At 42.5% G+C, this 25093-nt stretch overlaps 1 protein-coding gene across 4 annotated transcripts in view; it reads left to right on the forward strand.

The window, feature by feature from the left end:
* Positions 1–25093, forward strand: part of BDP1 (B double prime 1, subunit of RNA polymerase III transcription initiation factor IIIB) — a 259767-nt gene that overhangs the window by 143859 nt on the left and 90815 nt on the right. For 3 of the 4 annotated variants that reach the window (XM_029574553.1, XM_029574572.1, XM_029574563.1), the window contains exons 25-29: positions 1396–1535; positions 11546–11765; positions 18662–18876; positions 21039–21417; positions 24790–24900. In XM_029574553.1, coding sequence (XP_029430413.1) covers positions 1396–1535; positions 11546–11765; positions 18662–18876; positions 21039–21417; positions 24790–24900 — 1065 coding nt within the window. The remainder of the gene's footprint in view (positions 1–1395; positions 1536–11545; positions 11766–18661; positions 18877–21038; positions 21418–24789; positions 24901–25093) is intronic. The other variant, XM_029574582.1, reaches the window with a different exon arrangement.

Below are 25093 nucleotides of genomic sequence, written 5' to 3' on the forward strand. Positions count from 1 at the left end.
CGCACAAGACCCCAGAGGCAGGCCGAGCTCCAGAGTCTCAATGAGTGGATGAAACGATGGTGCATGGAAGAGGATTTTAGGTTTATTAAGAACTGAGGAAGATTCTGGGGAAAGGAAAGCCCCAGAGGTTTATACTGAGACCTGTGCTATTTATTTTATTTTTACAAGCTTATATTCTGCAACTTTTTTGTGTCCAGTGAGAATTACATTAAAATATCCATAAAAACATAAAACAACTCAAAAATTATAAAACAGTTAACAGCTTAAAATTGCTATTTACTATATTCATCAATGATCTTTAGAAAAGAACAATGTGTGAGATGACCAGATTTGCAGATGATACAAAATTGTTTTGCAGAGTTAAGATAGCAGTGGGAGTTAGAGGAATGCCGAAGGACCTGGAGAGACCAGGAATCTGGGCATCTAAATGGCAGATGCAATTTAATGTGGACAAATGCAAAATAATGCATATAGGGAAAAATAATCCCAACTACAGGTACATGATGCTAGGTTCTGTGTTGCCACCCAGTCAAAGGACTCTGAATCCTTGTGGATAATGCCTTGAAATCTTCTGCTCAGTGTGCGGTTGCAGTCAGAAAGGCAAATAGAATGTTAAGAATTATTTGGAAAGGAATTGAGAACAAAACTGAGAATATCATAACGCCTTTGTATAGGTCCATGGTGTGACTGCACCTTGAGTAATGAATGTAGTTCTGGTTCCCCATCTCAAAAAAAGACATAGAAAAGATACAGAAATGATAAAAGGGGGTTGGAAAATCTCCCTTATGAAGAAAGACTCAACAGATTAGGGCTCTTTAGCTTGGAGAAGAGAGGATATGATTGAGATTTATAAAATTGTGAGCGAGGTGGAACAAGACTAGGTGATACTCCATGAAACTAGCAGTCAGCAGATTTAAAACAGAAGTACTTTTTCACTGTGTGCACAATCAAGCTGTGGAATCTGTTGCCAGATCCATAGCTTGATTGTGGTCAAGGTAACTAATATAATGAGGTTCAAAAAAAGGTTGGACAAGTTCCTGTAGGAAAATGCCATAAACAGTTGTTAGCCAGGTAGACTTGGGAAAGCTATCGCTTATCCTTTGGAGTGACATACAAAAAATAGAATAATTATTGAGGAACTGGCGGATACTTGTGTCAAAGAATGGCCACTGTTGGAGACAGAATACTGGGCTCGATGGGCCTTGTTCTGAGGTAGCTTGGCACTTATGTTCTTATATGAAGCTTTTTTACTAGATGGTATTTAGATTACATTTCATAAGTTAGAACTGTTTTTTTTTAACCAATTTCATGGTACATTTCTAAAAACCTTCTCAAAATATTTCAGTAAATAAAACTATTGTTCCATGCTGATATTGATAAAATGTTTATTTTCAGCACATTTTGCCAAATGAAAAGGAAGATTTACTCTGCGAAACTTCAAAAGGAAGGTCTTCAGAGAGTGATGCTTCAACTGAGCATGGAGGAGACTCTGACTTGAGCAGTTTGTCCCAGGGCCAGTCAGAGACAACTGGAAAGTGAGTGAAGATTTAGTAGATAGTAAATATATATTGAATCAACTCTTAGCAACCTTAAATGACTACTTTTGTTTAAAGATCATATGAAAAGATATGTTTTCTGCGTTTACCTTTTACACAATGTTTGCTCCATGGGTACTATGTTTTCAGTGTTGTGTGACTAATCGGGTTTTTTACAGCTTTCTTATGCCTTTTTGATGTTGAGGAAATGTTTGTGTGACTGGATTGATGGCACTTAAATTTTACTGCATTCTCTGTTTTCTATCCATGGCAATAAAAATAAAATAAACTATGAGGAGGTTGTATTTCAGGGCAGTATGTACAGTTGTGTACAAACGTTTAGGGACCCCTGGTCAAATTATATGTTTCAATGAATCTCTCAAGTGAAAAGAAGCTGACACAACTTCTGCATGGTACAGAGTTAAACATGATTTATTTATTTATTTATTTATTTATTTATTTAACGATTTTTATATACCGCGGCTCGTTAGCAAACATCACCTCGGTTTACAATGAACATTAAATTAGCAACAGGCTTTACAATCCAACAGATATAAATAATGAAATATAGCTGATAACATAGAACTTACAAAAATTGAAATAAATCAAACTAAGATTAGCTAGGGGGTATATGACTGGCGGATCAACTTAATAGTACATTATTAACAGTACATATATTTTCAAGGTCAGAATTAGATGGGAGATAATAACAAAATTAATCATATTGCAGGTAAATAGGACACCATATTGTGTTTAGTGTAATTAATAGTAACTAATTGGAATGAGAAGATAGTATTAAATAAATGTCATGGAAAATTTTAGTCTGAAGAGAAAGGTTCACAAATTGTAGGCTTGTTTGAACAGCCATGTTTTTAAGTTCTGTTTGAATTTCTTGTGGCAGGGTTCCAGGCGCAGATCAGTGGGAAGTTTGTTCCACATGTTAATTCCAGCTATCGTAAATGTTCGTTCTGTTGTGACATATCTTATTTGTTTCAGCGTTGGAGTATTTAGCTTAGCCTGGTGCATTTTTCTAATTCGTCTGTCTGATGTATGGAATGTAAAGAACTCTGAATACCAATGCATGTCTTGGTTATATAATGTCTTGTGTATAAGGGTGAGTACTTTGAATATTATCCTAGATGCAATCGGAAGCCAGTGTAGGAGTTGTAGAGCTGGAGTAATGATATCTTTCTGCAATTTTTAATGCAAAATTTGCTAATTTTAACAGATTAAAAATAATCAAACATTGATTCCCTGTATGTACCCATATCAGTCCAGACTCCTGGGTTTTACCTCCATGCCAGCAGATGGATTCAGAGAAAGTTTCACTGACGCTGTACATAACCCAGTGTGCTACCTACAGTCCCTCAGTATTTGTCTGACTCCCAGATGGTAGATGGTGCAAAACCTGCAGTTCTACAGTCAGGAGACTGTTTTGGATTTATGAGCCTTCCTCCCAGGGGTTTTTTGGGTCCTAGTGGGTCCTTCCCTGTCTGGTCAAGGTGGCCGAGCTGGGGTTTGGTGACCCTTTTGTACACTGGCTCCTTTCATCCATGGGATGTAAATCTGGTTGTCCAGATCCCTCCCCTTCACGAGGCTGCTGAGGCAGCTATAGACTCAGGGCAGCAGTTTTCTTTTAGTCCCTTTTTTAATATGGGTGATTTTTTTTTTTTTTTGCTAGCAGCTCTGTGTTCCATTCTAGGGAGTAGGTTTGTAAGTTTGGTAAAGTTTTGAAGAAACAAAGAAGGTCTTGCTTTTTTCTCATCTGCCATGCGGCCTGTGCTCCTGGAACCTGAACCTCTGTACCAAAGGAAAGTTTTGGTTTCTATGTATCTTTATTTGTTCTCAGAGAGTGGAAAAAAAAAAAAGAGAACAAGGAACTAGATAGAGGAATCTGTGCAGCAGCAAGGTTCTGGGGTGGGGAGGGAAGCTACCTTAGCAGCTCAGGGAGCTCAGTGATGTTGCTCAGGAGCTTCTCTGCCTGCGGAGGAGATCAGTGTTGGCTCCGTGGCACTGAGGGACTGTTCCCCTGCTTGCCATTGAGGTGCTGGTGGTGTCACGGATGCGGGGAGGAACAGCGTGTGTGTGCGGCAAAAGCAGCGTGGCATTCATAGGTCTGTGTCAAGCATGACCGCACTGATACATCAAGTCTTGCGAGTGACCAGGTCTAGTGCTGAGGCTTTCCCCGTCAGCGAGGAAACAGTGGCTATTTTTTTATTCCCTAGCAGCGTCGGCGGGAGAGGCAGGGGAATCACCTCCTCAACTATCGCCAGCAGTTCCCTGTCCCGCAGAGAGGCACTTGCACTGAAGAGGAGTAGAGGTCTTCTGCCGGATTTAATTTGCTTATGCGCAAAGCGTGTTTAGCGAGATGCTAACTCTTGGCATCAGTCTCCATGGATTCTCGGCCAGTCAAGATGCCTGAGTTGTTGAGAACCTCTTCATGCCAATGATTTCGGTGCCAGATGTTAAACGGATCTGGGCTTAAACATGCTGAAGGTGCGGGCAGGCTTTACTTAGACTAGTGGTAGGCCATTGCAGCGGTTCTTTTCTCATGTGCATAGGCATGTGCACGCATTCTCACCACTTGGTGGTTGCATGTACTGGGACTTGTGCACATAAGGCCATGGCCTAGATTTGAGCATATATGTCTGCGACCTAGACTTGTGTGTATTTGCGCAGGTACTTGAGTGCGTAAGGCTGCGACCTAGACTGGAGTGCGTATTTGCGTGGGTACTTGTGCGCATAAGACTGCAACCTAAACTTGAGAGTGTATTTGCGCAGTTACTTGTGTGCGTACAACCATGGCCTGTACGAGCATGAATTTGCACATGTACTTGTGTGTATACGACTGCAACCTAGTCTTGAGCGAGTATTTGTATGCGTCCTGGAGGGATGTGCGTTATGCCCTGGTGGCATTGATTTGCACCCAGGAGGGTGCCTAGAGCCGAAGTTCAGGAGAGCTAGGCGCCAGGGGTGAACAGGTCCAAGCGCCTTGCTATCTGTGAATCTTGCTGTCTGATAGCAATTAAATCCTCACTCTCTCTCCATTTGTGACAGTGCTGTTTAGATGCTCAAAGCAATTTAACTGCTATAGCTTTTGCCCATGTTGGGACATCCCCTTGCCTATGGTGTCTCTGGAGGGGGCGTGGAGTGGGAGGCAAGGCAATGGTCAGTTTTCCCTTGTTCCCAAAAGATGTTGGAGAGAGCAAGGTTGGGCCTATAGACTCTGGTATAGATCCATCCACCTCCTCCTCCTGGGTGAAATGTTTCCAGGGCCTGCAGACCTTTCAACAGGGGTGCCCAGCGAAGGTGAAGCAGCCTACTATGTAGGGATCATCCATTTGTCAGTCATGGTGGGCAAATGCTGAAGGGAGGCTATCCCTGGAATTGTTCACGATGGTGTGGATCATGAGACATCAGAGGATTCCAATAGGGAATTGGTTTTCTCCCTTCTAGAAGAGGGAGAAATTGTAAATGATTGAGAGCAGCTCTGGACTCTGCTCAGATTTGACTTTTCTCACAGAGATGTCTTGCTGAGTTTTGGCTCAGACCCTGATCACACTTTGTGTGAGCAGAGGTCAATTTTAAGTTAAGCATCCTGTTTCTTTCCCCTCCTGTATCCAATTCAAGAGAGAGTGGATTTAAAGAAGGTAAATGCAGCTTTCAAGATTCCCCGTTTTCATATGGAAACTCAGGTCCAACTCCGAAGTCCGTCATAGCGGCAGTACACAAGGGAGAGTGCTTGCATCTCTTGCCTTGAGAGAGGCATATCTGCACATAGCCATCAGGCTGGAACACCAGAGATTCCTGAGGTTCATGGTCCTATGGGATAATTTTCGGTTTCAAGCTCTTCCCTTCAGCTGGCGACAACTCCATGTAGCTTCACCAAGGTGATGGTGGTGGGGGCAGCCACATTGCAAAAGGAGGGTGTGTTGGTGTATCCTTATCTGTATGACTGGCTTATTCAAGTGAAATCAAATGACCTCTGTTGACGATCAGTACAAAAGGTACCGATGCACTTGAAGTCTCTAGGATAGGTGATGAACCTAGCAACGAGCCATTTAGTCCTCTTACAAACTCTGGAGTATCTGGGAGCTCAATTCAACACACTAGCGGAAAGAATGTTTCTCACGGAGAGAGATTGCTGAAATTGCAGAGTCAGATTAGGCTTCTGCTAGAGCTTTCGATGCCCAGGGTCTGGTACTATTTACAGGTCTGGGTTCTATGGCATCGACATTGGAATTAATGCTTTCGGCGTTTGCATATATGCGGCTTCTGCAGGGGGCTCTTCTCTGCTGGAATCAGTTATTGGAAGAATTTCATCTTCCTCGTCCATTAGAGGGAGAAATCAGGGACAGTCTTTTGTGGTGCTTACTCACACCAGTCTCGAGCGTGGTGTGGAATTGGAGATTCTGAATTAGATAATAGTCACCACCGATGCAAGCCTCTCTGGATGGAAGGTGGTGTGGCAAGATCAGTCTGTGCAGGGCCATTGGTTGAAACAAGAGGCCTCATGGCCTAACAGTTGGTTAGAGACCAGAGCATTGCATTTTGTGTTGCTTGCTTGTCTACCAATTTTACGCAGCATTCCAGTACGGATCCTATCAGACAATGTGATGATAGAGGACTACATCAAATGTCAAAGCAGAACCAAAAATCAGGCAGCAGCTTGAGAGGCCCAGGCGTTGATTCTCTAGGCAGAACAACACTTGGAGCAGCTGGCAATGTCTCACATCACCGGAGTGAGCCATGTTCAGGCGGATTTTATCAGTCGGAGAAAGTTAGACCCTGGGGAATGAGTGCTGTTGGAGGCAGTGATGTGTCTCATTCACGGAAGATGGTGATATCCCGACTAAAGAGAACACCAAGGCTTGCGGTTTTACAGCCACTGAACTGAACACAGTACAAAGGGATTGGAGCTGTGGTGCTGCTGTGGACTCAAGGGATTCTTCTTTGTCTTCCCTCCCATGATGTCTGGTGGACAAGGGATTACGGTGGATAGAGAAACATCCAAGGAACGTGATCCTGGTAGCTCTAAAGTGGCTACATTGACCATGCTTCCTAGATCTGATCAGCATGGCCATAGATGGGACCCTGAGGTTTGGACATCTGTCGACTGTTTTCCACCAAGGCCCAATATTTTTGGGTCAGGTGGCTCACTTCTGTCTTGCGGCTTCGCTTCTGAGAGGAGACAACTGAGATGGAGGAGATATTCCAAAGTGACTATTTCCACCTTCTACATCCTTGACGTATGTGCGAATTTGGAGGATCTTGGAATCCTGGTCTGCTGTTGAGTGCAGCCTCACTTTGTTCAGGCTATGGTGTCACATATTTTGGCTTTTCTGTTCTGGTCTAGGGACTGGCCTTTAACTCTCTAAGTGTCCAGGTAGCGACATTGGGTTATCTCCAGGGCAAGATATAAAGGTATCCTCTGTCCTCACATCCAGATGTTCTATGGTTCCTTCAGGGAGCTAAGAACTTGTGTCATCGGGTGTGGAACATTTGTCCATCTTGGAATCTGAATCTAGACCTAAGAGGTTTGTGTGAGGCTCTGTTTGAACCACTAAAGAGAGCTACAGTTAAAAACTTGACTCTTAAAGTGGTTTTCTTGGTTGCTATTTGTTAATCTGGCAAAACACTACAAGAGATATCACAGATCCCCCCAATAGTCACAACACCATATCAATGACTATTGATTCCCATTGTGATATGGTGGTGTTGCTATTTGTTAAGCCAGGCACTGTCGTGTTAAAATTCCTTCTTACAGATGTCTGATTCGGGGGTATCTTTAGGCATGGTGCTTTCTTTTCTGCCAGGAGACACCTGATGGGACACAGCACAGGAAGTCGCCTGAGAACGCATCAAGTGCGCCCCTAACCCCCCGACAGCGGGCACCCTTTAGAAATATAAGTCAGCTCAATCGTTTCCTTCAGCCATATTTAAGCAAACTCGCTTCCAATGAAGAAGAATGTGAAGTTGCCCAAAAAGGCAACAGAAAACTCGTTTCCCAAATTTAACATAAGTGATCAGCATTAAAAACCTCCAACAATTCCACACTATATACAAAGCAACAGTACGAGCGGTGGACTCTTCCCCCCCCCCCCCCCCCCCACCTTCCCCCCCAGTAAATGGGCGAGTCTCTGGACTGATCTGTGGTACTACTGGAACGAAAATTAGCAGGTAAGAACCAATTTCCCTTTCCCTGTGTGCACCCAGATCAGTCCAGACTCCTGGGATGTATCTAAGCTCCCTTAACTTGGGTGGGACGTGGAGAATTTCACTTGTAAAACACTAAAGCACATGGAAGCCAGAGCCCCGACATCCAAGTGATAAAGCCTAGCAAAAGTGGGCAATGACTTCCCAGTAGCCACCCAGCAAATTTCATGTGGAGACACCTGATGGGACACGGCACAGGAAGCCGCCTGAGAACGCATCAAGTGCTCCCCTAACCCCCCGACGGCGGGCACCCTTTAGAAATGTAAGTCAGCTCAATCGTTTCCTTCAGCCACCACACAATTTTGTAGCCTTAGATAACTTATTTTCCTTCTCTGGACCACTCCAGAGAAGGAAAATCCAAATTCATAAAAGCTGGAAGCTCTATAGAGCTTCCAGGATTTCTCTGCACCTCATGCGGGGGAACTTAGACTCTTAGCTTGGAGGCATGCATTATTAAGGTATCTAAAGGTCACTTATAATTTCCATAAATCGAATCTCCTCTTTTGTAGATCGTGTCACCTCTTTGTACTGTGGAGTGGTCCAGAGAAGGGAAATAAGTTATCTAAGGCTACAATTGTGTGGCGGCTGAAGGAAACGATTGAGCTGACTTACATTTCTAAAGGGGTGCCCGCTGTCGGGGGTTTAGGGGGCGCACATTCTTCTTCATTGGAAGCGAGTTTGCTTAGAAACTTGCTTGGAAATGTATGGTTGCTGTTATCTTGGCTTGGGTACAGGTCAATACTGATGGACTGCAGGTGGCACACTGGGTTATGTACAGTGTCAGTGAAACTTTCCTCTTCATCTGCTGGCAGGGGGGCAAAATCCAGGAGTCTGGACTGATCTTTGGTACTACAGGAATAAAAATTAGCAGGTAAGAACCATTTTTCCTGTATGGCATGTGCAATAGTTTGGACACCCTTCCAGTTGACTTTCTACTCCCTTTTTATTTTATTCTTAAGTTTTGTGATAAAGCTGGAAAAGTTGATTGGAGCGCTAGACTTTCAATTAGGTCAAGACAATTCCACAATTGAACACGTACTCTGACCCTTCTGACGTCTCAATTTGTGATTGTTCTGTCTGTTTTCAACAACCATGAGCCCCTGAGCATTTGAATGATAATTCACTCTTACAGAGCAAGGGAAAGCTATAAATGTCTCCAAATGCTTCCAGCTAGCAATTTCAACTGTTAGAAATATTTGTTAAGAAATGGAAGTTACATAGAACTATTTAAATCAAGGCAAAATCTAGATAATCAAGAAAAATCTCTGATAGAACTGCCCAAAAAATGGTCAGATGTGCAAAACAGAACTGATAAATCTCTGCAAACAATCTGCTGAAAAGTTTAGCTTATAACAGAGTAATTATCCACAGTACAGCATGGGAGAGCTGTCAGAAGGAAACCTTTTCTACACCCCCATCACACTAATCATCTAAAGTATGCAAAACAATATCTTGATCAGCCTGGAACGTTTTGGTAATAAGTGTTTTGTTCTGATGAAATGAAAATTGTTCAGCCTCAACCATAGAAGATAGGTTTTGGAGAAAAATGAATGAAGCATTTAAACAAAAGAATATTTTGCTGTTAAGCATGGAAGTTGGATGTATTATGCTCTGGGGTTGTGTGGCAGCTAGTGGCACAGTAAATATTGTGTGGGTGGAAGGAAGAATGGATTCAACTAAATATCAACATATCCTAGAACAGGACTTGTCAAATCTGTCCTGGGGACCTCATGGCCAGTCAGGTTTTCAGGATATCCACAACAAATATGCATGAGATAAATTTGCATGTAATGGAGACTCGGTATATGCAAATTTATCTCATGCATATTTGTTGTGGATATCCTGAAACCCCAACTAGCTGTGGCGTATCCCCAGGACAAGTTTGGGAAGCCTTGCTCTAGAAGCTAATGTCCCACAGTCAGTGAAGAAATTGAAGCTGAAAATATATATTTCCCTGTACGTACCCAGATCAGTCCATACAGTGGGTTATATCCCCCTTCCAGCAGATGGAGTCAGAGCAAAAACTGAAAGAGCACCCTTCCTTAAGCTGGTGCACTTTCTGTATCCCTTCAGTATTTTCTCTGACTCCAGCAGATAGGGTCTCACCTATGGTTCTCCCTTCTACCTTTGAGAGATTAGTCTAATTTATACTTCTTTCTTCTCTCCTTGGATGGATCAGTAAAAAAACATAAAAAAAACAACAACCAGTTAGAGTAGTTTTTCTCCTTAAGGTTCTTTCGCTTGAGTTTCTACTCCTTACAGTTTTCCCTCATCAGCTTGCAGACTGATCTGTTACTACTGACAGTCTGTTTGATTCTATCCTGTTTTCTTGTTTGGGGATAAGTTGGATGTAAGTTTTCCTTTCCACAGACTTTCTTACTTATTTTACCAGAGGTGTAAGCTGGTGGTCCAGCCTCTCCCCCACTGGCATGGCCTGCTGCCCTGATAAGCCGATTCCCTCGGGGCAGCACAGAAAAGACATTTAACAAAGTCCCCCATTAGAGAATATTCAGGAAATTAGAGTCAAGGGATGGGAGGCAATATTCCGTTGTGGATTGGTAACTAATTAAAAGGCTAGAAACAGAGAGTAGGACTAAATGGTCAGTTTTCCAAATGGAGAACGCTAGTTAATGGAGTACTACAGGGATCAGTACTATAACATGAGCTCTTTAATATATTCATAAATGATCTGGAAAGGAAATTGCAAATGAGGTGATCAGATTTGCAGATGACTCAAAATTATTCAAATTTGTTAAAACAGCAGTGGATTGAGAGGACCTGCAGAAGGACTTTGTGAGACTTGGAGACTATGCAAGTGAATGGAAGATGAAATTTAATGTGTAAAAGGGCAAAGTGATGCACAAAGAGAAAAATACCAATTACAGGTACACGATGCTGAGTTCTGTACTGGGAGTGAAAACCCAAGAAAAGAACCTTGGAGTTTTGTAGACAATATGTTGAAATCCTTGGCTCAGTGTGCGGCGGCAGTCAAAAAAGCAAATAAAATATTAAGAATGATCCAAAAATGAATGGAAAATAAAATTGAAAATATCATAAGAGGGGTCATGATAGACATTTAGAAAATCATGAACGAGCTGGAATGGGTAATTAAAGGATGGTTATTTACCCTTTCAAATAATACTAAAGCAAAGAGACCCTTCATGAAACTAACCACTGGCAGATTCAAAACAAATCATAGAAAGTACTTTTTCACTCAGTGCACTATCAAACTTTGGAATTTGTTGCCAGAAGATGTGATCAAAGCGACTAGCGTATCGGGGTTTAAAACCGTTTGGACAAGTTCCTGGAGGAAAAATCTATAACACATTATTAGCCTGGTAGACTAAAGCTATTGCTATCCCTGGGAGTAGTAACAGGAATTATATCTTCTTTATGGGATCTGCCAGATACTTGCGAACTGGATTGGCCACTGTCTGAGACAAGATGATGGGCTCAATGGACCTTGTTCTGAAGCAGCAATTCTTATGTTCTTAATCTGCCAAAACATTATTTCAGAAAAAGAAAGCCAGCAAAAATGGTTGGGGAGAAATCTTATGAGATTAAATGTATTAAGTTGCAAAATAAAGTCTGTCTTAGTCTTCTAAGATTGCTCAAGGAAGAGACCCTAAAGCTTGCATCTTAAATTGTTTGTTAGTATAACAGTCTCATCGCTACTCAACTACTTTATTTTTCTTTAGGCAAATTAAAAGCAACATAAAGGAGTTAACTTTTCTGTGACCAATAAACAGGCAACTGATGATTATAATCTGTTTTGGATTTTTTTCTTTTTTTAGGTTCAACTCTCAAGAGGAACGTAAACAAGTTACTATAAAACCTGCACTGCTAGCAAAGGGCAGGTTCCAGAAGCCAAAGCCAAACCTAGGCACAGCAGCTAGCCGGAGAGGGACCCCAGAGCGGGGAAAGCACATTTCTGAGAACAAAATGGAAACCAGAATTCTAGAGGAAGAACCAGTACAGCACAACATTACTTCAAGAGAACTCCCTTTGCTAGCAGTAAGTATTGAATACAAAGGGCAAGTCCATATCCACCCATTATATGAGAGACAGAACGGTGCTCTGAGTGCTCGTCCTTTGTCACTGTCTGGTCCTGGATGGTTCTCTGCTTTCTTACTCTTGCAAAACTGATTGTTCGGTTGAAAAGCATAATAGACATTAATTGCGGTAGCCCACGTTCCTTTTCGTACCCCGGATCAGTCCAAACGAGTGGGTTTATGCATCCCTACCAGAAGATGGAGGCAGAGAATAAACCTTTGAGGCACTGCTACATAACCGAGAGTGCCACCTGTAGTCCTCAGTATTTCTCTGTCTCCAGCAGATGGTAGAGGTGCAAACCTGCAGTCTGGAGTTAAAAAAAAAAAAAAAAAAAAGAAAGGAAAACGATAAGAAGAGGATTCTGCTCTCCGAGGTGATAGGTTCCTTCGTGGGCCGGGGGGGGGGGGGGGGAGTTTGGCAATCCCTGTCAGGATTCGGCCCTTGTTTTGCAGGGGGAAGGGGGTAGATAGCTAGGGGCCCTGGTTCCCTCTTCCCCTCTGGGCCCTTTGCTCGTTCGCTGTGCCTGGCTCCTCAGCAGGTAGCCTCCAGAAGCAGGGAAGTAGTCTTTTCTTCTTTGTTCCCTTTAGGCCCTGTTTCTTTAAAAAAAAAAAAAAAAAAGAGCAGGGACTGGGAGAGAGGCTACAGCAGCTGGGCTGAGGAGCAGGTAAGTTTTGTGGTGTTTTCTGCTAGGAGGCAGGCGGGAGGGGGCGGGCCAAATTGCCTGCCTTTGTTGGGGTCGGAAAGTGCTGTATTTCAGCACTGGGACAGCGATCAGTGTGATCGCTCCTGCTACATTTATTTTTAGGCCTGACTGTCTGTATAGGCCCGACTTCCCCAACATGCCAGCGCCCGCGCAGCGCAGCAGACTTTGCTGCGGTTGTGGCCTGAAGCAATCTCACCTCGATGCAGCCTCATTTTACCGCAATTGTACTTCGGCGGGACCCCCAGGGAGCAGTGAGAAAGGGCAGATATCTGGGTCGGCTCCTGAGGCTCCGGGGGGGTCAGAGGAGCTGGTGGCCATTTTGGCAGCACATGCAGAAGTGCAGGCTGACATTTCTGAGCCCTGGGATTCCCCTCCCATGCTTTTTCCTGTGGGAAAGGTGCTGCTGGCAGGGGATTGGGGGGGGGGGGGGGCTCGGGAGGGACTCGATCAGGACTCTTCCTCCTTTGACCCAGAGGCCTTTTCCATGGGCTTTGTCCTTCTTCTTCATAAGGCTTATTTAGCCTGGAAGGAGTTAGGGGCAAAGATGCCTTTGTCTAGGAAGTCCTGGATGGCCAAAAAGACTAGAGGGCCTGTGGAGTCAGGAGGGATCCTGCAGATGCTGGGTCTCGGGCGAGCCCTGGAGGAGGGCGATTCGTTGCATAGCCTGGATGATCCTGACCAGCTCCAATGGGGTCCGGTGGCACCAGACAAGGACCCTGTGAGTGCCCTGGGAGATCCAACACAGAACCTGGACCAAGATCCATTGGAGGTTTTGAGGGATCCCATGCAGGATCCGGATGCTCAGGACCTGGAGGCGGATCCGGTCGCGGATGGAGATGATCTGCGTGTGTTTCAGCTGTTCCGCAGGGAGGAACTGGGTCCATTGATTCCCCAGGTGCTGAAGGAGCTCGGCATCAAAGATGTCCAGGAAGACTTGGACAAGGAAGGACGCAATCCGCTCCTGGAGGATTGCGAGGACCTCCTACTGCTTTTCCGTTACTGAAGCAGGAAGCAGGTGAAGAAATGGGTAGATCTGGGAGTGGGAATCTCCTGAGGAGAGCCTGAAGATTGTGAGAGCTATGGGGAAATTGTATCCCTTGCCGGAACAGACCTTGGAGTTATGGAGAATTCCAAAGGTGGATGCAGCTGTTTCAGCGGTTACTAAGACTGCCATCCCAGTGATGGGAGCGGCTGCTCTCAAGGATCTCCAGGATAGGAAGCTGGAGATTCTGCTTAAGTGGCTTTTTAAAGTCTCAGCTTTGGCCCTTCGAGCAGCAGTGTGCGGAAGTCTGATGCTGAGAGCCTGTTTGTCCTGTATGCAGAAGGCACATGACAAGCGTTCAGAACAGCATCTGAGGCAGCGCAGGTGGCCTGTTTAGAGGCTGGAGTGGCCTATGTGGCTGATGCTTTGTATGACATGTTCCGGACTTCTGCCAGGAGTATGGTCTCTGCAGTGGCTAAGAAAGTGGTTGGCGGATATGTGGTCTAAGGCCCAGCTGTCAAACCTCCCTTTCAGGGGGATGCTCTTCGGGGAGGATTTGGAGAAGTTTGTGAAGCATTTGGGAGAGTCGAAAGACAATAAGTTGCCTGAACATAGGAAGGGTCCTAAGAAGTCCTTTCCACTGCGAGCCCGGTTTTGTGAGGCCAGGAGATTTCGAGCAGGCAGAGCCCCCCTGCACAAGCTTCGCAGAAACGGAGTTTGGGCAGAAAACAGCCCTATTGGAATCGGCGCAGGTCCCCTAAGGACGGTGGGTCCCAAGGGTGGAACCGGAAGTAAGGTCGGACAATGAAGGTGTGAAGGTCCACTCTTCTCAGGAGGCTATCAGAGGGAGGCTCTCTCTCTTTTTTACGAGGATTGGACCATAATAACATTGGACTGGTGGGCCCTTTAGGAGATAAGAGATGGTTACGCCTTAGAATTTTCTCGACCATTCAGAGATGCCTTTGTAGTTTCCCGCTGTGTCTCCCGGAGCAAGTGGGAGGTGGTGCGGGTCACACTACAGCTATTACAGCTTCTTCGTGCGATTGTTCCAGTGCCTCTCTTCCCCCCCCCCCCCTCCTCAGGAGGGGACAGGTATTCAATGTACTTCGTAGTGCCAAAGAAGGAAAGGACCTTTCGGACCATTCTCGATCTGCAGAAGCTGAATGCTGCCCTCCATGTGCCATGGTTTCAGAAGGAGACACTGTGCACAGTGCTGGCAGTGCAAAAGGGGAGTTTTTTTTTAGCATCCCTGGATCTGTCAGAGGCCTACCTTCATATCCTGGTACACCCATACCTGGACGATTGGCTCATTCGAGTGAAGTCAGAGTTGGAGTGTGGTCACTCAATTCAGCAGGTGCTCCAGCTTCTGGGGGCACTGGGCTGGGTGATGAACCTCGCAAAGAGTCATCTGAAGCTGACTCAGTCCTTAGAGTATCTGGGGGCTCGCTTCGATACCAGTCTGGGGGAGGTGTTCCTGACTTCAGAGAGAGTCCTCAAGCTGCAGAGTCAGGTTCTTTGGTTGCAGAGCATGGCAGTGCCCAAGGTCTGGTATTACCTACAGGTCCTGGGGTCCATGGCTTCTATGCTGTTATTTGCAATATACACGAGCACTTTCCCTTTGAAAATTAGCAAGCACAAAGTATACATGCGAAAACTTCCCATGTACTTTGCATCTGCTATTTGTGTGGATGGCTGAGAGGGTGTGAAATAGCACATGTATATTTGAAAATGTCAAGTATGTGTTCTATTTTACTCCCCACCTAAACACCACACCCCTTTGACTGTGATGATGGGATCCATTGACTCATTCATCCTGCCTTCAGTGCTATTACAGGGATCGGGGGCTGGGGGGAAGATGTACCCTCATCTCTTAGACTTGAATGTGTTCTTGAGCTCTACCGTAAGAATGCTTCCTCCAGACACTGCCACTGGCTGGATCACTAGACCATTGCAAAGACAGTCGCTTATAGTTTTCATTTGTGGGCTCTGTCTGGTTGCAAGGCAGGTGGCTATGAAGCAGAGCCCAGCAACGTCAGACATAGTGAATGCAGGTCTGGGAGGAATAAGTGCATGGGAGAATGGTGTTCGGAGTGCAGATGGAGGTCCTTTACCTAAAGATCTAGTACCTATGACATCTGTGGGTACAGATATTTGTGATGGGTTCAGTTTGAGAAAACTCTCTGTCTTTACATTGGAAGCAATTTGGGGATTTATCAAAGGCTTGGGGGAAGGCTATTACATCTCAAATAGCTTTGGTAGTGGAGAAAAACTCAGTCTTTGAAAATAAAATGCGAGATATGGAGAGCTTTAAAGGAGTGTTGAAAGAGTATTTGTCAAGTCTTACAACTATAGTGGAACAAATAACAGCAGTGCAGCAGTCTGTTAATAAGGATGATGTTCATTTATTAGCCAGTACTGGAGAATATTGAAAATTCTTAAGGCAACAGAATCTGTATTTTATAAACTTTTCTAGACTACCTATGATATCAACTAAAGAGATGCTTAAAAGATATACAGTGGAGGTCCTTAAAGTTCCTGAACGATCTGTTCCACCAGTTTCGAGAACTTTGTCTTTCTCCATTTAAGAGGAAAGAGTCTGAGCTGCCATGGAATGATGTGTCTTTAATATTGGATAATAGTTTGGAAGTAACAACAGTTTGAGACCTCTGATAGTGTGCTTGCCAAACCTTCCACCCTCATTGTTTCCTTTGCTTGAGATCTGGATCGGGATTGGGTATTAAAGCTTTCTTTAGACATTGTGATGAAACTTTTCTTTAGTGTAAAATCAGAGTTTTTCTTGATGTGCGTAAAAAAAAACCCCACCTAGACAATTCCTGCTAATGAGATCTAGAATTTTACAACTGGGGCCTAAATTTTTTTTTTTTTTTAATTTTCCCTGTCAATGTTTTATGTTTTATGGGAGGATGAGCCAAGATGGCAGCATAGCGAGGACGTGTGGAGGAGTAGCTCCATTTTTGCCTTTTGGTGTTTCTAGTTTTCAGCTCGAAATGCCTCCTAAATGGAAGGGAAAGGTGAGGTTTTACCCCTCAGAGCCTTTCCCATCTCCGAATCAGCAATTGGAAATTACCCGGTTCATGTCTTCACCAGTGTTTAATCCGGGAGCTGAGGAGCCTGATATGCGGGGAGGCTTGGGAGCGCTGCCCGTGCTGGCAGAGGAGGCGTCCTTGAGTCCAGATCTTCGACAGCCACCGGCGCAGAGGTTGAACGTTGAGAACCCCTCCAGGACTTCGGAAGACGACGACATTTCCGGGTCCAGTGCAGAGGGAGTTTCTCCTTGTGTCTCACCATCAGAGCTGGGTCCTTCCTTGGCGTTTTCTCCTGTTGGGTTGACCAGTATAGGTCCTTTGGGTCCTGTTCTGGACGTCAGGGAGACGAATGTGGACCCTATTGTGGGGATATCAGTGACCACAATTGGAAATATCACCAGCAGTGAGTCTTTTAAGATTCCTTCTCGCCCAGAGATGGTGACATTGGAAGCCCTGTGGGATCTTGTGGCTGGTTTCAGGACTGCACTAAAAACTTGAAATATTAAGATGGATCATTCTGTTTCTAAATTTCAGCAGAACTTTTTGGAAATGCAAACTCAGGTTAATTTGGTGTCAACTAGAGTATCTGCTATTGAAGAAAATGAAAAGAAAGTTCAAGAATTTGAGGCTGCCACAGTAAAAGACCGAGTGGTCCTTGCAAGACGTATAGAACAGTTGGAGAATAATGCTAGACATCTCAATCTGTGCTTTCTTAATTTTCCAAGAGTGGCTGGGGAAATTCCTTTTACAACGTTAAAGAAATGTCTGCAAGAAGCCCTGGGATTTACAAGTGAAAATTTACCATCTATAAACACTTGTTTTTTTTTCTTCCTAAACCTAGAGCTTCTAGAATGGCAGTAAATACCTTATTTCAAAACGATCTAATTTTCTTGAGAATTCTACAATGGAGGTTATTGATAGAGGAACGTTATTAGTTTCTTTTATCTCCTCATGTGTTTTAAATATAGTAATGAAAAATTACTTCAAGAAGTATCCTGTCAGCTACTATGCTTTACCAGTAAAAGGTTTTCCTGATTTAGCTTCAACTACTCAAATTCGGAGAAGAGGGTTTTTAACCATTCGCCAAGATATTGTTGCTTTAGGTTTTTCCTTTTTACTTCATTTTCCTTTCTAATGTGTAATTAGAAAAGGAGCTGAGTGTTTTATCTTTTTCTCTCCTGAGCAGTTAAGTGTTTGTTGAGTCGAGGAAACTTATCACTTCTTCCCCAGTGCCTCCATGAAGAAACATTTTGTAGCGCTGGATGTCTATGCTATGCCTTTTGTTTTTAAATTTTTCTTATTAAGATCTCCCTTTAATTGCTTTTTCTCCTCCCTCTTTTTCCTGTTGTATTTCTGCTGGGTGGATTTGATATTGTACCTTGAAAAGTTTATTTGACTTTGTCAGGTGTTGATTGTGATTATCCATGTATTTCTGCAACAAACTATTGTTATGTTTGTATTGTCATATTTAATAAATAAAGAGTTAAAAAAAAATATAAATAACAACATAAAACATTTACAGAGAAAATAAAAAAATATATATATGTATGATATATTTTTTAACCTGGCCGAATTAACTCTCTTTTTGAATGATGATTGTACAACAAGGTCAGGTTGAGCCCCTGGTTCCTATTTCTGCAATGTCACTTTAAAGAAGTTCTGAATTAGATTGGTTATGAGCTTAATTTTTTGTTAGTTTTTCATGGGATTGTGGTTTGATTCTCCTGTGATAGTGGGCTTGATTTAAATTTAATTTATATTGTGATAAGGTTTTCTTTTTCCTTTTTCTAATGTTTTTTTTTCTTTTTTATCTGACAATGAAAATGTAATTTCCTCTCAAAATTGATTTGAAGTGTTATTTAAAATACATAAATAAAAAAAAGTTTAAAAATAAGACTTAGGTAAGGAGTGATATCCTACAAGCACTCAAGCTTCTACAGCTGCAATTGGGATATATCCTTAGCACTGTGGATAGGAACAACTGGATAAACTGAATGAATCAATTGGTCTTTTTCAATCATCCTCTAATTCACTGTGGTGTTTTGATATGCATAGCAAGAAATTTTCTGAAATAGGTGTTTCTTTGAGGAGACCTAACTCTAGTTGTTTTAATGTTATATTCTAGCTCGGTACTTCTACTGAAAAAATGCCACTGTCCTCATATGTGTGCAAAAGAAAAGATCCTGAGGATTCAGTTGAGATGGGGTCCCTGAAAAGAAGCAGGCGGTCAAGCAAGCCTCAGCCACAAGCATGGCCTTCAGAAAATGAGACCTCCACTGAACAAGAAGAAGATGTTCCCACATCCAATGCCCAGGAACCAGCTCCAGACAAACCAGCAAGGTGACCCTTCTATCCAGATAGAAGTGGCTATCAATTTACAATAACAAACAATAAATATAACAAAGCGGAATGATGTGTTCAGTATCCTCATAATGAAAATAAATGCACATTTCATAATATTTCAGTAAATGTGGGTTGCAGATAGTTGCATAAAGTTGGCAGGACTTTGTTCATTATAAAGATTACTTCATTGAGAACTTTTGAACTTTGTAATGACATCTGACATTGGATTACTGCTAAATATGTTTTGGGAGTTCCTGGACTTGAGATTATTTGGAGTTATCTGGGGTCCTTCCTTGTTGGATGATTATTAGATTTTTTTAGGTTATTTGGGGTAGATGTATATATGTGTGTATGTTTGTCTATTTGATGAAATTCAAATGCTATGAAATGTTTTTTTTTTTTGATATGAGGATATTGAGCACATTACGCTGCTTTATCATCAAGAAGAATACCTCCCTATGTTCATGTCCTGCAGTTAATTTGTTCCTTTCATAAGTAGCCCATTCTTATGTTAAAGCAGTTCTCTGTGGACAATCAGTACAATACAGCCACACATGTTGGTGATGTCCTATGATGGTGCCAAATTTGGTCTTGCTCTCTTAAATCTCAGAAAGGCAAAAGATGCCTTTTTGGGCTTGTGCGGGAGTTCCCATGCTGCCACCACCATTGCATCTGTTGGTCATTTTTTGTCCACTTTACTTGCAGTTGGTCTTTTTTGCTCTCTTCTGCCGCTGCATCATTTGTGAGAAATTTCGGAAATTTTTTGATCATTATTTTCTTCATAGTTTACCTTCTTTTAGCATAAAATTTAAACAAAAGAGGATTAATCTTACTTTAGTTTATTTCAATTGTTTGTTTTTTTTTGTTTTCCTCTTTTACACTGCTATTACTGGCTTCAGTAGCATGAGATCTAGTTAGTGTTTGGGTACTTGCCGGGTACTTGCCAGGTATTTGTAGCCTGGATTGGCCACTGTTGGAAACAGGATGCTGGGCTTCATGGACCCTTGGTCTGACCCAGTATGGCAATTTCTTATGTTCTTAGAAAAATCAGACAAGGTAGGCAAGAAGCCTTTTAAACTTTTGTATAAAGTGCCAACATAAAATGGCCAGTAGAAACCTCCATGACCTCTGTTTGAGATGTCTGGGTCCTGACCATGACTCGTTGAATTGCGGCCCCCGTGGTAAGATATCCACAAGGGCTTGCTTGTTCAGAGATTTAAAATTAAAATATGCGCTGCTTTACCTACCAGACAAAAAAATGTCTTTGAGGCTGAAGTCTGGGGATTCGACTTTCACCCAACCAAAAGAGACCTTGCCAAAGGATTCAGCACTGAAGCATTACTGTACCAAAGAATGTTCAGCACAGGCCAAATACCATGCAGAGAAGAAACACAGTGTTCTGCCTGCTGGAAGCTAATATTCAGAAGTTGGTGATACAGGTGCGTCTGTTGACCACTGTATGCCCAACAGTTTGGTCCTACCTGCAGGTACTCAGTTTGATGGCAGCAACCCTGGAAGTGGTGCCGTGGACAAGGGCGCACATGCGTCCTCTTCAGCGATTCTTGCTGTCTCGTTGGAGTCCACAGTCTCAGAGGTGTTTGGTTCGAGATGAAACAGGGCAGGGTTTTCCTGGAAGCTCGTATTCAGAAGTTGATGGCGCAGGTACATCTGTTGTTGACCACTATTTGCCCAATAGTGTGGTCCTACCTGCAGGTACTCAGTTTGATGGCGGCATTTTAATATTATTTGTGTGTGACAGAAAGGTAGAAATCATGTAATTGGAAAATGATGGATGTATATTTTTTAGCACAATCCATAAGAACATATGGTTGTATTATAACCTTTTTATTGCTTTTTTTTAGAAATTCCCTTATAGCAAAATCACGTTCTAGGACTGCATTTATGATCATTGTCAGATAATTTAAGTCAATTATGTGATGATTTGCTAAAGGCAAGCAGTGATTTCCCACAAATATATTATTATTCTTGGTTTGGAAATGTTACTGGCTGGTCCTGAATGTGCTCTTAAGTTGCAGGAGTTTCTCATAAGGATGGCTTACAGGATTTGCACGGGGAATAAATCTGTATTGGATACTGAAGCTAGCTAAAAATGATCTTCTCTGAATCCAAGATAAATCTTTTCTTTGATATATGTGTAGGTTGGAAAGATCATATAAACAGCCAGGACCTGTGAAAGCAGCTCCTGCTTCTTCCTCTTCCTCTTCTGCTTCCAAATCTGAGGCTGATCCTTGTGAAAAGGGTAAAACTCCACGAAGGCCCAAATTACACATCCCCAAAGGCAGAGGCTCAAAGAGCAGTCACAGCAGGAAGTCTAGAAGAGGACCCAAGACGACCCTTGTGACCCTCAGGGCTTTACAGGAGGTGGATGAAGATGATGTGGAAGATTCCGAGCAAGAATCCGAAGAAGAGAGCTGCTCTCTTCCTCCAGAGGAAGTCAACAAAGCCCCTGTGTTTGTGCCTAGAAGTCTACGCTCTCCAAACCCTGTTCCTGCAGAGGTTGAGGAAACTGTGGAAGAGGTAGATTACCCATTACTTGTATTTCTTAAGCATGAATGTTTGTGTGGTGGTTTGGGTTTTCTTCATGTTTTATACAGTAATTTTAGTCATGCAGTAAATGTCAAGCCTTAATTTGGATGACTTTTCTATTAATTTATATGAAAACTCATATTAAAACCGTAACCAGACAGCATCATGGGGTTTTCCCAGTTGTCTGAAATTATTCATGTTTGTGACCCCTTAAATCATACACCTGTAGATGGTGGGCTCAGGCCTGCAGAAAAGAGGGAAAGCCCTCTGACAGTGAGAAGTACTGGGGGGGGGCGGGGCCCGACCCTCCGAGGAGGTGCCCTCCAGAATCATACCTTAACTGATCTGTCAACCCTTTCCCACACTGTCCTCCATATCTGTCCCAAGTAGGACTTGAAATATTAAATAATTAACCGGTAAGTAAAGTTTTACTGTTCAGTTAATTTAACCATTCAGTATTAGCTGCTGAGACAGAAGTGAGTGAGTTGAGCAGCAGGTGACGTTGACACTTCCTCCCAGTCCACTCTGCAGTTCCCTTCCCTTTAACATTTTAAACAGTTAACCATTAAACTTTCAGTAGTTTTAGCGCTTGGAAAGATGGCATGTGACCTGATCTAGAATTGGTGACTATTTTTATTAAAAAAAAACAAAAAAACCCAAACCTTTTAAATTGCATATAACAACTAAAATGTGGCCTTTTTAACCATAAAAGTTTGGTCTTACTATAATATAGTTTTAGCTTGTGATGTACCAGCCAGTGCTTGATTTCCTGTAAATAAGTGTTCAAACAAGCTATGGATTCAGAGCAAGCAGTATCCAAAGGACAGCAAATTTGTACACCATCAGCATACATCTATCAGGGTGGCAAGAGGAGCATGATAAATGTTAAATAAAGTCAGGGAAAGTATAGATCCCTGGAGAACTCCAGAATTCACTTCCCAAGACTAGGAAAAACTTTTATTCCAACAAACTTGTTGGGTTCGGTGTAGTAAAAAAAAGAAAGAAAGAAAACCAAGTAAGAACTTTGCCCTTGATACCAATATCCACCATCTGTTTGTGGACTATGGTAGGGACCATTTTATTGTTTTTACTTAGCTTATCCTGATCTAAGAAATAGAAGGAAAGTGGTACATTCCTTAAATATTAAGAGAGCAGTTAGGTGTTATTTAGATTACATAGAGCAATAGTCTGTGTAATATCTGGAAACTAAGAAGGGATTACCAGCCTTAATGTTTGCCATTTTTAAATGTATCTCAAAAGCATACAAGACTGTACACTAGGGGGTTCCTGAGTTCATTGGAGCACGTTCCATTTAGGCAGTATCTGCTTCTTTTGCAGAGAAGGCACGGGTGTCACTGGGATAGATAGGTAAAGCAGCTTTCTAGAGTTCACGTCACATCCTTTTTCAAGCGCAACAGATTGGACGAGTGAGCATATTCAGGTGCTGCTTACAGGAGATGGCTACTTGAAACAGCACTGTTTCCCGCCTAGTAAAGTAGCACTTTTGTTTTCCTTTGTGTTAGACTGAAGGGAAAAAAACCTCAGAATGGGAATTTTGTCTTGCCTTGTCAATTCCTGTTCTGTTAGTTCTCTCACCAGTGTGAAACAACCCATCCTGATTAGTGCGCTTCACTACATTTCCAGTGTTTCAGGATTTATTGAATTTATTTTGATTGTATATTCTTTTAGTAGGTTTTTTTTTGTTTCGTTTTAGTTTTTGGTTTTTTTTGCTAAGTATTGAAAATATGTCATCTGGAGAGGGAATAGGAAAGAAGGTTCAGAGCCGCATGATGCAAGGCTGAAAGATTTCCAAGCTATAGATTCGTTGATCTTAAGCCTGTGGTTGGGAGCCAATTGATCTGGACTGGTGGAAAAACTAATAGGCCCAACAACCAAAAAAGTAGAGAAACTTTGTTTTAAGCCTCGTTAGTAAAACCAAACCAACAAGATAAAGGCTGTATTTGATTTGCCTATTAAGGTAATGTACATAAAGATGAATTAATCAAAATAAAGTTCTTAGAAATAAAAAATCTAGAAAATCATATATATATATAAATCAAGACAATACATAACAGAGTGTCTTCTCTGAGCCTTACTAAAGTCATTTTCCCATATAAAACACTTCATGTCAAAGACATCAAACAGGCAAAACTCAAGGTACTTAGTTATCATTCACAATAAAAAGGATAACCCAAACCCCTGACTCAGCCAAGGTTCAACCATGTTAGTTTCAAGAGCTTATCGCATACAGTAACAGTTTGACTAAACCACTTGCTTTTTTCCATTTCTTGCCTGTTTTCTCATCTCAAATAAAGCAAGCACCAAGCATGAATGGGGTAGCCAACCTCTGCTAATAAATGAATGTGCATAACAAGCAAAAAATCTGAGAGGCTTCGTAAACAAAAGATAACCAGTGTTTTTTTTAGAAATTGTCATTGCAAGCTGGGTTTTAAAATATCATCAAGTTTCCAGAGCCCATCACAAAATCATACCTTTAGGTGCAGTCCATCCGCCTCTAAGGACAGAGAATCCCTCTGCAATTGTGCAGTTTCTGAGGGATAAGAGGAGAGGGCGGTGTAGTCTTCCCGCTGCACAACGGCAGAATCACGAGTGAGCCTTTCAGAACGCACGGGTCTGAAGTGCCAACCTCGTGTATTGCAAGATCAACACAGTTAATCCGGGAAGTTTGAAAATGCTCACTCGTGATTCTGACATTTACCAGAACTGAGCTGAATTTAAGCACCGCTCCTATCGGTTGTCTTTGAGGAGGTAAACCATGTACTTAATAATATGGAACAAGGCTGCTGTTTTCAAGTGCAGGATATACATTGGTTGTTCTTAGTTTGATCTAAGAGGGACCTCAGATGTGGGTTTTTTTTCTTGTATGTTCAGGCAACACATCTTTCATTCTGACCTGCTTATTCTGGTTTGACCTGAGGAAGGGAGTGTTAGCTTCCAGAAGCTAGTCAGGCAATGTATTAAATTAGTCCAATAAAATGGTATTGCCTTACATAATTTATTTTTACTTCTTCAAACTCTGCTTTAATTCATCCTTTTATACAATACCCACCTTGTCGGTGAATGAGCGCCTATTTCTTTTTGCTTGGTTTTGGCAAAATGAGTTGAACAGGAATCAACAGGGCAAATAAAATTAAGATTTGGCTGGATCAGATGGCACTCATGTGTGGTGATAGTTTTGCAACCTGTTATAATTCCTGGTTTTCTTTATAAATTAACATTCAGTACTGTTCTAATGCAGATATTGCACAGATTATTGGATGATGCAACATGGTTCAAAATATCATTGGGTGGCTTTCATGTTCTGGTGTTTAAACTGGTATGATTGATTTTTCATTAATACAGTTTGAAATAGCAGTTGATATCATCGATGCTGATTGTATTCCTGATACTGAATACAACCCTGGAGTGCACGAAGAAATTGTCTTAGATGGCGGAAATCAGAATGCCTCAATAGTACGTATTCTTTTATGGCACACATCTCAGTGCTTATACGTTTCTATCTTTATGCCCTTAACGATCAATTCACCCCCAGTTGTTTAGACCTCCACTTGGCAAGTAGCATCAAAATAGCAGCTTCTTCCAAATATTAACTCTCTAAAGGGGATATTCAGGGCCCACCGATACTCGACGTTATTGGACTCTGCTC

The sequence above is a fragment of the Rhinatrema bivittatum genome, chromosome 1, assembly GCF_901001135.1.
Source record: "Rhinatrema bivittatum chromosome 1, aRhiBiv1.1, whole genome shotgun sequence".
In the NCBI taxonomy this organism is placed as follows: domain Eukaryota; kingdom Metazoa; phylum Chordata; class Amphibia; order Gymnophiona; family Rhinatrematidae; genus Rhinatrema; species Rhinatrema bivittatum.